The 13537-nt window shown below is 37.8% G+C and overlaps 1 protein-coding gene across 1 annotated transcript in view; it reads left to right on the forward strand.

Annotated features, from left to right (window-relative positions):
* LOC104687394 (transcription initiation factor TFIID subunit 4-like) overlaps window positions 1-13537 on the forward strand; it is a 146183-nt gene that overhangs the window by 15304 nt on the left and 117342 nt on the right. Inside the window, exons 3-7 of the mRNA XM_010396487.3 lie at window positions 3180-3311; window positions 4037-4264; window positions 5143-5265; window positions 6917-7006; window positions 8840-9097. Of these exons, the coding sequence (XP_010394789.3) occupies window positions 3180-3311; window positions 4037-4264; window positions 5143-5265; window positions 6917-7006; window positions 8840-9097 (831 nt within the window). The remainder of the gene's footprint in view (window positions 1-3179; window positions 3312-4036; window positions 4265-5142; window positions 5266-6916; window positions 7007-8839; window positions 9098-13537) is intronic.

A 13537-nucleotide genomic window follows, 5' to 3' on the forward strand; every position in this document is an offset into this window, starting at 1 on the left:
CTTTGGCAGTTTAAGTTGTCTTCATTTGATAAAGCTGTGAATATGGAATGCAGTCTCTAAAATTGGTACAGTTGTGCCTTGGCAATGACAAATAATCTTTGGCTATTTTGACTGTTTTCTCCATATTCAAGTGACTTGTTTTTTCAAAAGCAGCCTTGTGTATTCCTTGAAGTACAGAGGCAGATAGGTTGTGCACAGCAGGTGCAATGGATTCTCTCCCAAGCTTTGCCTCTCTATTCATGTGCCCAGAGCTCTGGGGAGAAGGGAAGTAAAACAGAGATGTTGTTTATGGAGTGAATTTACAGGACACTGTAACAATTCTAATATGCTCTGACTGCCTAAGTGGAAGGAAGTCACTTACTGCACCGTGAAATTGGAGTCACTTGTGTTACCTGTGTGACTTGGGCAAGGTAGAGCAAACCTTGGGACACCCCCCCCCCCCAGGCTGTCCCTTCTGAAATCCTCCTTTCCTCAGTAGCACTGTGCTGTGCTCCCTGTTTCTGAGCTGTGTGGACAGAGCCAGCTCAGCTCTGTGTGCAAATGCATCCCCCAGTGTCCCCATGGACATCAGTAGCAGGTTATTGACTGTGTTCATTTATGGTCTGAGTACAGGGCAAAAGTCTCTTCAACATTACCTTGCTGTATTTAGGGAATGTAAAAACATCTGATTTATCTAATAAAAACTAATAGTTACATTTGAAAATTTATTTCTTTCTAACTTTCCTGGTAATTTCAGAATTTAATAGCATTGTACCAAACCTCAGCATTTTTTTCTTAAGGAGCATCATAAATCCTTTCAGATTCTTCCAGCAGGAACTTGACACATTGGGTTATGTTTTTTTTTTTTTTTAATAATGTTGATAATTTTTGTTTTCTTTTTGACTTATTTCTCATGAGATCTGTTTACAAGTTTCCTTCCAGAGAAAACACAGCTTTTTGTTTCTAAATAATTTTTATCAATTCTCAAGGCATTAGTGTTGGGAATCTTTAGAGTGTCTTCTGGCAACTTGTAGCTGTCACTTGAAGATCATTTCCATGATATTTAAGAATTTCTCCAGGCTAGTTCCTTGTTATGTTTCTCATCCCCTCATTTCACACTTACCTTTTCAACCCTTCTGAGTTTTGGAACCACGTTAGTAAACTATTGCATTACTTTGTTTGCAGTTCTCTCGTGGTGAGGGATTTCTTCATATCCAGCACATTAGTAGATTTGACTGCCATTTTCTATCAAAGGCTTTTGTCACTATTGATTTTTAAAACCAAGGGTGAATTTAGCCTTCAGAGTTTGCTGCTGAGGTCTGGCACATTGGAATACGTTCATAGTCGGGTATTATAATAGTGAACACTTATATTTTAGTTATGTGCAGTTTTATTTTCAAGTATGTTCCTGTGATGAATCGTGGGCATTTATTAGCTGACAAAAATTCTCTAGCTCGTAATCTCACTATGTATTTGTGGATTTCTGGCTGCAGGTCTTGCCTGGAACCAAGTAGCTGCCAGAAGTGTCCCTGGTTATCTGCTTGTTTCCTAAATCCTCACTTCTGCAAGCCTGGACTGATAAGGGGGCAGATATCACAGTCATGCTGTGTTTTTAGGCTGGAAACTGATTATAAGCAAGTGAACAAGTTACACAATACTTATATTTTAAATGCAAACACTCATCAGGTAGATATAATTTCACTCAACCAGTACTTTAAAATATTTGGTCATTTTTATAATGGAGAAAAGAGGTGTAGGGTATTTAAAGCAGAAAAAGCTTATATGGTCCTTCTTCCAAAATAGCAGACAATTCTACCTCTTCATGATGATGCTGTTTATTGTCTCTAGGCTGTCTCAGGATGGAAGACATCCCTAGTCAAGATTTTAAAAATCTTGAAAGCTATACAAACAAACAAAAAAAGGGTTTGTTCAGATGTCAGGTAGATTTATTTGATTTGTTTTCTTTCCTCTTTTTTTTCCCCCAAGTACAGAAGATTGATATCTGGTAGATGATGTTGCTGGACTGATTTGTAAGGAATGCTTGGGGCTTTGAATGCCTGCCTGGGCTTCTGTTCCTTTTGGAGATATCTTAGAATACACTGGATGTTCTTTAAAGAAGTATTTTATGTAGGTTTAATAGACAATGTATGAATCTAAAATAAGCAGTTCTTTATAAAAATATGAATTTTAGAGTAATATAAATTAAAATGCAAATCAAGGAAAACTAGTTTTATCTTGTGAGAAGCAACATCAGCCATGATTTATTACTCTATCCACTTAGAAAATTTGTCTTTTCTGAGTGTGTGAATGCAAATCTTAATAAATGCAAGTTATAAGACACCAGTGTGGCCTCTATTTTTATTAATGAGTGGTTCTTATTTTGTCATAATTGCCATATTGTGTGATGTATTTAATTTATAATGGTATTTCCATTCCTGCAGAATTAAATAGCAACTTCTTTGGAGACATTTTTTTAATTCCTAAATCTTGTCCTTTTGTAAGATGGCAAGAGATTTCAGTCTTGCAATGAAAGTAAATCAGAAAATAAATAATATATTTGCTGAACATGATAAATTTCCTGACCTGTAGAATATACTACTGACTGAAAGGCTGTGGGTCAGTCATTTTCCTTTGTCTGCACTTCACAGTGCAGTTGCTGGATGGGTACAGAGCCTGTGTTCTATGACAAAGGTTCTCCCAATGCTTGGACTTAATTTCTGTGCAAGTTAGTTTCTATATAATTCAATCTGAAATTATTTTAAGAATATTTTTCTTCTTTCTAAATTTTCTGTCCATATTAATTTTCATAAAGAAAAAGCACTAGAACAGGCCAGTAAATACCAAGAGGACCAATATGTGTTACTGGCAATGATAGACTCAAATATTGATGAATACTGACGTGTAAATATTACAACTGAATTAATGCATCAATAGAACATAAATTTTTTTGCAGGTCACGTTTGTTTTTTCTGATTTTTTTCCATATAGCTACACAAGTAATGGCTTTTAGGAGAAATATTGCAAAGCTGTCATTGAACACGAAAAAGCTAGTTTTTCCAGTATTTGTGAATATATATATATATTTAAGAACACATAACTAGATTTGATTTTTTTTTTTTTTTTTGCAGTACTAATAATTATTTATTCTTGCAATCACTATTATTAAAAAATTACTAAAATGCTCGTTTTTCCTTTATTAGCAGCCAACATCCGTGGCCGCCTCCAGCGTCCGCCTGGGCCTCCCCGTGCAAGCCAAGGTGGTGCCATCGACGGCTGCGCCCGTCAGTGCCACGGCCACGCTGCCAGGAGGGGCTGTGCTCTCCCACACCACGGTCAGTGGGGACAGCCAGAGCCAGGGGGCTCAGGGAACAGTGCCTGTGTGTGGCATACGGGCAGGGACTGTAGTGGTAGGACAAGGAGAAAAGGGTTCGAACTCAGAAGGGAGATTTAGTGCAGATATATGGAAGGAATTGTTCCCTGTGAGAATGGGCAGGCCCTGGCACAGGTTGCCCAGAGAAGCTGTGGCTGCCCCATCCCTGGAAGTGTCCAAGGCCAGGTTGGACAGAGGTTGGAGGCTTGGAGCAACGTGGGGTAGTGGAAGGTGTCCCTGCCCATGGCTGGGAGTGGAACTGGATGAGCTCTAAGTTCCTTTCCAACCCAACCCATTCTATCAGTTTATGGTTTACCTGGTTTTTTGAAAGTGAATTTTAGTGTTTTATTGCAAATGTAATCCTAGAAATTAATAAGGAATGTGTAGTCAGACTGTGTTACGCAGGTGATGAGTGATAGCCTAGATCTTATTTTCTGTTGTTTCCTAGATGATAACAAATTTCAGGGTAGCTAATTTTCTTTAAAGAAAAAGCTCAAATCAGCTGGAGTGATAAATACTGTTGGAGCAGTGGATGTGCTGCTCTGTGTTTGTCCCTGTTGAGGGCTGTGGTGTGTGCTGTGTGTCACCGTGTCACCAAAACAAGCTTTTCCTTTCAAGAATGCTGTTGTTGAGTAAAAGAATTAAAAGAAGATAATTACCTGTTTTTTCAATATAAAATATTAATAGGTATCAGTAGCTACGACGAGTGCTCAAAATTTGTTCAAGACAACAGTAGCAACGGGAACTTCATCTTCTCAACAGCCTGCAGTGATCACTGGTGGACAGAGCCAGGGCTCAGCCCAGCCCCAAGGTCAGCCCCGGCTGCCACTCCCCCCTCACACAGCAGCACAGGTACCAGCACAGCCCCTGGTCATTCCCAGCTCTCCTGTGCCTGGAACTACGGTTGTATCGCAGGCAAGTTTGAAAATAGTGGAAACATTGTTTTCTTAGTACTTTAGCAACTCCTCGGGTCTATTCAGAAGCAAGAAGAGCTTTTTCTTCATGCAAGCATGTATCCCCTGATGGAACAAATACTGGACAAACAGGAAAACCCTTCCTCTGGTTTCAGCTAAATGGGATACAAATTCTGAGAGGGAGGAAGAGCACTTGTGGTCAGCTTTCCCCATCCTGCCTTGTATGTGTCACTAGTGAAAGAATTATTCTGTTCCTGCAGGCAGAACAGTCAGACCTTCGGTCTGTGAACTTCATGATTATCCTGCTGCTGGGCCTCAGAACTATGGTTACACTGCAGTGTGACGTTTCTGTTTCTTGGAGCAATTACACCATGTAAAAACAGTGGCTTGTTTTACTACTAATGAAAAAAAGATTAGATATGATGATGTTTGAAGACTTACTTCTAATCTGATTTTACTGCTGTAGCTGCTTTGTACAAAAACATACTGAATCAATAATTTAACAAATGAAGATAGCTTGGGGAATGTTTGTGCATTGTGTATTGGGCATCTCAAAGGGGAATGCATCTCCAGCAAATTCTTGTGTTACTTCTCATATTTAAGGTTATTTGTACCAAAGCAGACTGTAAAATATAAAATGTATTTCTTTCATCAATTTTTTTGTTGTTATTTGCGAGCTGTGATGTTCAGTTACATAAAGAAGATAAGAAAGTCTCAGGTAACAAGCACTAATAGCAAAACAGCTGCAGACATGTTTTACATGTCCTGTCTGAATTGGAAAAATTTCATCCTTTTCCTTATTTGTAGTGGTCAGAGCATGCATTGATTGTGATGGAAAAATAGCATGGAGCTGATACTTGTTTTCTGTGGCTTTTCCAGGAAATGCAAGAGAATGTGAAAAAATGCAAAAACTTTTTAGCTACCCTTATAAAACTTGCTTCTCATAACTCACCATCACCAGAAACATCCCGCAATGTGAAAGCTCTGGTTCAAGATTTGTTGGTAAATATTTATGTACCTTTTGTCAGTTGTCTATTAAGCTTGTTATTTATGGATGCTGAAAACTATTGCTTTGATCTTAACAATTCTTTTGGCTGTAATCAAAGTGAAAGGGGTTGGGCTTCATCAAAATGCAATATTCTGTACGTTACATATATGAAAATCTATTAAAGGCAAAGACTTCCTCTTGGTTTTTGGAAGGGGAAATGCAGCAAAGTATTTATTAGGCAGTTGTCAAAGCCACTCTTGTTTTGCTGGGTAATATTTTGGTTATTTCTTTAGTAAAATACGTGATTTTTCCTTGAGGATTCATTAAGGTTTTTTTTCCTCTAAACCCTGGTGTTTTCTGAAACAACAGGCTCTTAATTGTTTGAAGCACAGAACGAGTGTAGATACATGCTGTCACAATGTGGGTTAGGGTTTCTAGGACTGAAGGAAAAGTATTTTCCTGAGCTGGTGATTTTCAGCTGTTCTGCAGACATGCCCCTGTATGGAGCCTTAGTGGCATGGGGATTTCCAGTGCCAAAGCTGTTTTAGACAGAGTCCTTGGGCCCAGAAAAAGGCTGGACTTGCTGCAGTCTTCAGTGCAACGGGTGCTGCAGTGAATTGTATAAATGAGCTGCAGACAGATGTTACTGTGGAGCTGGGAAAAGTCAGTCTTCTTAAAAGAAATGTAAATAGTCTATGAAGAACTTGGATTTAAAAGTAGTTGCTATTAATTTCTTTTAATTCATTGCCAGAGAAGCCTGTATCTTATAGACAAGCCTAAGGCCGTTTTCAAGTGTGAGCCATTCAACAGTCATATTCAGTGATTCCAGTAGAAACATGTTTTAACTTTTACAAACTTGAAAAGAGTAAATAAGTAAAGGTAACTACTTACAGTATTTTAAACAAAGTACCAACACACGTAATAAATATATTTATTGAAGCTTGTTTGGGTTTGGTTTTTCTCTTGTTCTGTATCAGTCAGGAAGGCTAATTAATGTTTTTATTACAACCTGAACTTGAAGTAATGATACTTCAGAAGTATCATAAAATGCACCCAAGTTAGAATTCTTTTCAATTTACTACTAAATAAGTGACTGATTATGTATTTGATATATTTATAAGTGTGTATTTTGAGAGTATACATACAAATTCACTGAGGAGAACATTTTATATCTACTTATAAGTACGCTTTTTATGTATGGCCATGCTTTACATATATAGTTTTATATATACAGATTCTACAAGTTAAATTGTACCATCAGAATTGGTTATGGAATTATTACAAAGGCTGACAAATTTTATATTTGTAAGGTTATGTCAACAACCTGTTGTTGTTGTAGTTTTCTTTTAATTTAAAAAATGAAATCACTGTGTAAATGTTAGCAAGAGAGTGGAGTCCCAAAAGAGACTTGAGTATTTCCAGAGCCTTGTTTTGTCTTAAATTGTGCATCCCCAAGGGGCTTGTCTGAATTTTGAGTGGCATGTTATGTGTTTGAATTAGTGCTTGACAGAAGGATCTTAGAGAGGAGCTAAGAGACTTCAGCTCTGGAAGTTTTTGCTATGGCAGCCTATTTAGCTAGAGAGATATGTGTATGTATTAGCTGGGAAAGAGGCAGCCAAACAACTGAACTGAGATGTTAACACTTTTCTTTTCTTCACGCTGAAGGATGCAAAGATTGATCCAGAAGAATTTACAGGCCGCCTTCAAACAGAACTCAAATCATCTCCTCAGCCATATCTTGTACCTTTCCTTAAGGTAATGTGCATATTGTTTGGATAAATTTATTTCAGTGCAAAATTTCATTACATTAAGTCTTAGAATATCCTTTTTAAGTGGTATTATCTTCACTGGTCCAGAGCAGGACTACACTTTTTCTACTTCTAAATGCCGCCCATTTCTGCCAAGATCTTGTCTGGAAGTCCCGTGCAGGCTCCACCTGTGTCAGGCCAGGCCGTGCTGCTCACAGCTTGTGTGGCCCTGTGCTGCCCTGGGCTGCTCCAACAGCCTGGGACAGTGGTGAGAAGTAGGGAGCTCCTACAGCAGGGAGATCTTGTGTGTTTGGGACCTTGGCTGAGCTTTAAGAAAAATGTATTTGCTTTCCAGAGCAGATCTGGAGTTCACAGCTCAAGTAGCCCTGATCTAGAGTGTTGCAGTAATTAGATTTTAAAGAAAAAAGCAGCTACTCCCTAGTTTGGAAGCCATCCATTGTCTACTCTGGTAGTGATCCTTTACTTTTATAATAAATACACTTTTCTGTGGTAGTAAGTAATTTTTTGTGAAGAAGAAAAACATTCACACAAAGAGTCCCAAGTTATTTCTACAGAATGCTTCAAGTAATTTAATAAACTGTTTCCATACTGTTTTTCTAATCTATGTTTGGGTCATTGGTAACTTTCAATCCACATGTAACAATAATTATGAAAAACCAAACTGGATAAAGGTGCTGATTAGATGATTCTGCTTCTAATCTGGAACTAATCAACAGTAGAATTTCTGATGTGATACCACATAGATTTATTCTTGGGTCCTAAGTTAGTATATGTGAGGGTAAATTTAACTTCTAATTGGTTCTGTAAATTAGCTACAATAACTTCCATATGCAGGGTTATATACAAACATAAAAAGCGTGTTTAAGTCCCAACAAAACCACAAATATGATTTTAAAAGTATTTTCGGTCTAGTTCAAAACTTCTCTGTTTAGAGCAGATTTCCTCTCTCTCTTCTCTCCCTGCAACTTTGCTTCAGAACTTTCTGCTTCTGTTTTTTCAAGTTATCATTAACTCTTGTTTGTGGCTTTTACTGCAGTCACTTCTAGCATCATGATAAGTTTTGATTTATTTCCTTTCTTTGAAGTCCTTTCTGGGCAACAGGCATTAAGTTTTTAGATCAATATTAGAAGTGTAGAAAGAACTGTAGCTTGGGCTAAACACTACTGCATTCTACAGCTGCCTCAGGGAGCACTTCAAAAGAACACTTCTGCCACTTAAAAAGTAAAAAGTTTGTTCATGAAGGTACAGTACAGCCTTTTGGAAGTATGTTCTCCTTGAAGTGGTATGAACATGGAGCTTACAGTAGTACACTTTTTTATTCCAATCACAGTACATTACTTCAGAAACAATACAATAAACAGCTACTGCTGTAGGGCACTGAGAGTGAAATCATCTGGTTCCAGGTACTGGAGGTGTGTCAGGAGGAGTAAATTGGTGCAGCTTGCTGCTTCTAGCGTGCAGTGGGAATAGGGTTGTTCTGTGGTTCTACCTTTTCTGCTTCCATTTCTTGCCCTTCCAAAGACCTAAGCTATAAGTTCTAGATAGTCTTGAGAAGAAGAGTGTTGTATTTTACTGCTACAGTGGATTAAGGGTACATGAAAATCTACAGGGTTGCTAAATCCAAGCTGAAAGCTTATTAAAAATGTAAGCTGAACTTTCTCTTACAAAGTATGTTCAATCTTACTTCTGTTTGATGATTAGGCAGTTAGTAAAATTGGAAAGAAAGATCCATTCCTTTAATTATGTTTCCAGCTAATTTCAAAATGCTTTTTGTCAATCTGCTGAATTTGATATTTCATAAACTTTCTTCTGTTTTTAGAAAAGTCTACCTGCACTGAGACAATCTTTACTGAATAGTCAACATTTGGTTTTGCAAGGACAGCCGTCTCAGCAGTCACTCCAACAAACCAAGCTCTCACAAGTTATACCTCAATCTGCCTCGGGAAGCATTTCCTCTGTTGTCACAACGCAGACAATAGGAATAAGGCAACCAAACAACATTTGCACCGTCTCTGTATCAAATACAGTGCAGCCTCCTCAGGTTAAGGTGGTACAGTCAAATCAGAGTTCTCAACTGGTAAGTACTATAGAATAAAAGAGGGTTTCTTAATGGACTGTATAGCAGTTTGCAGTGTCACTTTTATTGCAGCTTGTTTGGGAAAATTAGTTTTTGTTTGTATCATATTCTGTGGTATGTGGTAGTACCTCATTTTCTCTCATTTCGCATGTATGCTCAACCATTTAGATAAGATTATTAACGTAAATTTAAGGAAGTGCACTCTTGGCCTTTTTGTCTGCAACAGAGTGATTGTTGTATGAGCACAGTGGAATTTGAGGGAATTACAAATGTAGAACAGAAAGCTTTCCAAGATTTGCAGCCAAGAGTTTAATGTTAAGTATGTCATTAGGTATGCTGCTTTTCTTTAAAATTAAAATGAACTCTCATTTTAAACTCTTCTGCACACAATTATAAAATCTTGTAGAAGAATAGCTGTGCTGTATCAGGATGTTTTGTTTAGAAATAATGCCATTCTCTGTTACTCACTGAACTGTATCTTTGTTGTGCATAGTGGAGTATTACGTGCTTAGATTCATTAATTTCAAAGGCACTATCACTAAGGCAACTGTAAAGCCAGGTAGTCACTGAGAGCGTGCTGACTTTATCCTGCTGTTACCCAGGATCTTGTGTGTATGTTTGCACTTGTAATTAAAAGATGTTAAGGATTTTACAAGGCCTTGAGTTTATACAGGCATTACTACCCTTTGTGAGAGTTTCCTTGTCTGTGGTTTCTGTGTATGTGTGAGTAAAATACTTCACTTAGGTTTCAAAATCATATAGACAGGTCCAGAACAGGTATCAAGTTGGTAAAAAATTTATATTATCAAGGTCAAGAAATGCATACGTGATAATGTAAAACCTTACAGTGATCTGTCCTTGAGTTTATAGGCTCTATAAAGCATTTGAGTAATTTGTAAGGTGTGTCGAGAGAGAATATTTCTTTTGCTTTAGTTTAAAAGTTGCAGTGTACAGTCTGAAAATACAGTCTGAGCTGTGTCTTGAACATTACAAACACTTTCTAGTGGTTAAATTATTAACTTTAAAATAAAATTAATATAATTTAATAATCCTTTAGCGAGCATAATTTTAATGTGTAATAGCATCTTGAATGCTAAGATTTCTGACTCTGGCAGTTGTAATACACATGAGACAGTTGGGTGTTTTTCACCTTAACTCACCTGCTTCAGTGCAAGTCCAGCCACTTGCGTTCTTACTTTTTCTGAGATGGCTTCTCCCCACCCTGTCTAGATACTTGTATGAATTAGAAAAGTGTTCCTCACACTTTTTGTGACATCTCTTTGGTTTGTCCGTGTTTCATGACTGAATGGACAGTAGCTTTGGCTCTTCTAGGTAGAAGAGCAGAAACTGGTGATAATTACAGGCAGTAGGTGTAAAAATTACTCCCTATCCCAGGGTAAGCAGATCTCTGCCCACAGCTGACAGATTGCTTACAAGTAGAAATGTCCATGGCCAGTAAGTCTTGCCTTATGTCATGCCACAATCTTAAGACTAACCTACTGCCATGTAACACAGCTTTTTCCGGTATCGTGCAGCCCACCTAAAGTGCTCCTGTGCCCGCTAGGAAGGTTGCACCCCACCTTTTGAGAAACACTGATGTAGGACAAAAATGTGTAAGACCACAGGAATTCTCATTCTTACTATTATAGTTCTGGTGCAGTATATCCCAATTGGGATGAAGCCAAATTTCCGGGAGAGGCATGTTCTGCCTGTCTCATGTCAATGGATACTCAGAGCAAGCAATCAGGATGTTGAGTAGAGATTAACAATGTGAAGAGCTTTTTTGACATGCCTGTGTCACAGGAGGAGCTGAAAACTGCTCAAGTAACATTGTGGAGATTGATCTGATGGGCAAGAGAAATTGGTTTTCTGTCTGTAAGGAGGTCACAGGTCTAGGGCTGAATTTTCATTTACTGGGTACATGAAGTGACCCCTACATTTCCAAAAGGTCACAAATTGTGCAGAGCAAAACTATGGTTAATACTACTCCTTTTCTGGAAAATATTTGGGGAGAATACATTAAAAATCATAATGTATTTGCTTTAGTGTGAAACTGAAACTGTCTTTTCATATTTCCTTTAAATTTATCAGTCGTTAGTTAATAGAATCAAACATTACATTAACCAGGCACTTAATGACCCTCAAAGTAGTTCTATACAGACAAAAGCAGCATCAGACATCAAGAGTTACTGCATCAAAAGATCTTAGCACAGAAGCCATCAACTCAGGTTCCAAGCAGACAACAGAGCAGCAGCTCCATATCACCCCAGTAATTGCTCATAAGTATTGATTTTTTTGTAGTGACAGTGATCACACTATCACAGCTCTCAGTGCTCCCCAAAATCAGAGCACAGAAAGAGCTGCTGGCCATCTTGTCTTGGACTTGTCCGGAAGAGGAAGATTGCAGCTGGCTTGCCTGAGGGTGGCCAGCACTGATGGAGGAACTGGCTGAGCTCCAGCTTTTCCAAGCCTGAAGCTCATTGGAGAGAGTTCCAGCTGGCTTTGCAAACTGTCCAGCTGCAGAAGGGCAAGCCTGTTTTAGAATATAGATCTTTTCATACCAGCCAATTTACAGTAGTCCAGTTTCCCTTAAAATGTGGAGGGTCTGTTAGCTGTTCCTTCCTTTGACTTTTCTGTTTCTCAAAGGTGTCAGCTTTGGTGATGCTTTCTCCAGTTACACTGAGGTGCCTTGCAACATGAAAATCCCGTGTACACTGTCAGCATGCAGCATAGCTTGCACAAAGGCTTTGAAATGTACAATGTTAGCAGACATGAAACAGGAGACTTTTTAATCTGTTTTGTACTGGAATTGTGTTCCAAACTATGAAAAACAATGCTTTATAAAGCTAGATAGTGCTACTTCTAGGTAGAGAAAAGGGGAACAATCTTAGGCTAATATTTTATTGATGAGACACTAATGAGATAATCCAGCAATCAATTTTTTAAATTGTTCTAAGTGCAATGTTCAAAGTTTGCCTAAATTGCCATTCTTAGAGTCCATGTGCTCTGTGTTGCCTCACAGATGCAGACATTGCCTGTCTTGTTTTGGGTGTTAACAGCAGGTAAAATTTGTATGAATAAGAGAGATGTTCTTTGTTACATGTGTTGAGGTTGTAAGTAGATTGATGAGTAATGGAGATGGATTTGCACTTTATGTATTGTATTGGCACTGACTGCATCATAAGGAGAAAGTACTCCTGGAGGTTAAAGCCAAGTATTAAACTTGAGTGATAAAAAACCCCAGTAAACTAGTGATCCATCTTAATTAAAACAAATTTAATTATATACAAAGTGGTATAAAGATTCATGCAGATCTAGGATTAGGAGGGATGTATGGAAATACGTCAGCACTAATTGTGCACAGTGTCCAGAGGGTAGACTCTGCCATATTCTAAGTTACATTAGAACAGGATTTGCTCAAACATTTACTGACACTTTCTCTGCACTGTCACAGTGGTTGGAGTCTCTCAAAGTTGAGATAGAGTAATGGAATTTGGAAACAAGATACAACAGCAGAATAAGAATTACGTTATATGGGGATGTTCCGCTTGGCTTTTTAATTCTCCACTGAAGCTTTTCTGGCATCACTTTTCTGTTCATGAATGAATGTAATTTGTACACATTTTAGTGAAATTTTAGGAAATCATTTTCTTTTTGCCTTGTCTGCAAGGCAGCTTAGAAATGGAAGAGTGATAGGTGGCTGTTTGGATAAAAGGAGTATTTTCTATTAATGAACTAATAAAGATCTAGCCACTGACGTGGAATTCGGTGTGCAATAAAATTTAAATTAAAATGGATGTCAAGCAGTAGATGTCTGGGATCCATTGACAGGAACAAAGCCTATCCTTGACAAATTGTATGCCTATTTGAAACACAGCCTAGTGAGTTTCTGAGCTGTTATCATGGACTTTATTTTCAGAATTTTGTGGGCTGTACGTTAATATAAGGAGAATATTGTCAATTATTGCTGTTTAGAAATCAATAACAAAAGGCCAGGCTTGCAAGCAAAGATTAAAAGAAAAGCTTAAGATAATTGAACACACATAACTTGGTCAAACACTGATCATATGGGAGAATAAAAGACCATTATTTGGAGCAGACCAAGATGGTATAAATATGAATTACAGGATATAATTAAATGAAGTAGGATTTAGGTAGGATATAAGGCAAAATATCCTTAAAGAAAGAGAGAGTATTAGATGGTAGATCAGACTCCCGGAGACAGTGATGAAAAAGTCGTAATTGAAAACACCCAAAAGTAGACCATTTGACCATTGTAGGAAGAATTGTATAATAAATTGAGGAGCAGGTGGGACAAGTGATCTTGTGGCTTCTGTTTTATTTTTCTTCATTTCTTTGTTGAAAACCTATACTCAATGGAATAATATTGTTGTCATATTAACATTAAAATTTATATGCTAAGTTTTTAAATAGTCGATT

Source organism: Corvus cornix, chromosome 11 (genome assembly GCF_000738735.6).
Source record: "Corvus cornix cornix isolate S_Up_H32 chromosome 11, ASM73873v5, whole genome shotgun sequence".
In the NCBI taxonomy this organism is placed as follows: Eukaryota; Metazoa; Chordata; class Aves; order Passeriformes; family Corvidae; genus Corvus; species Corvus cornix.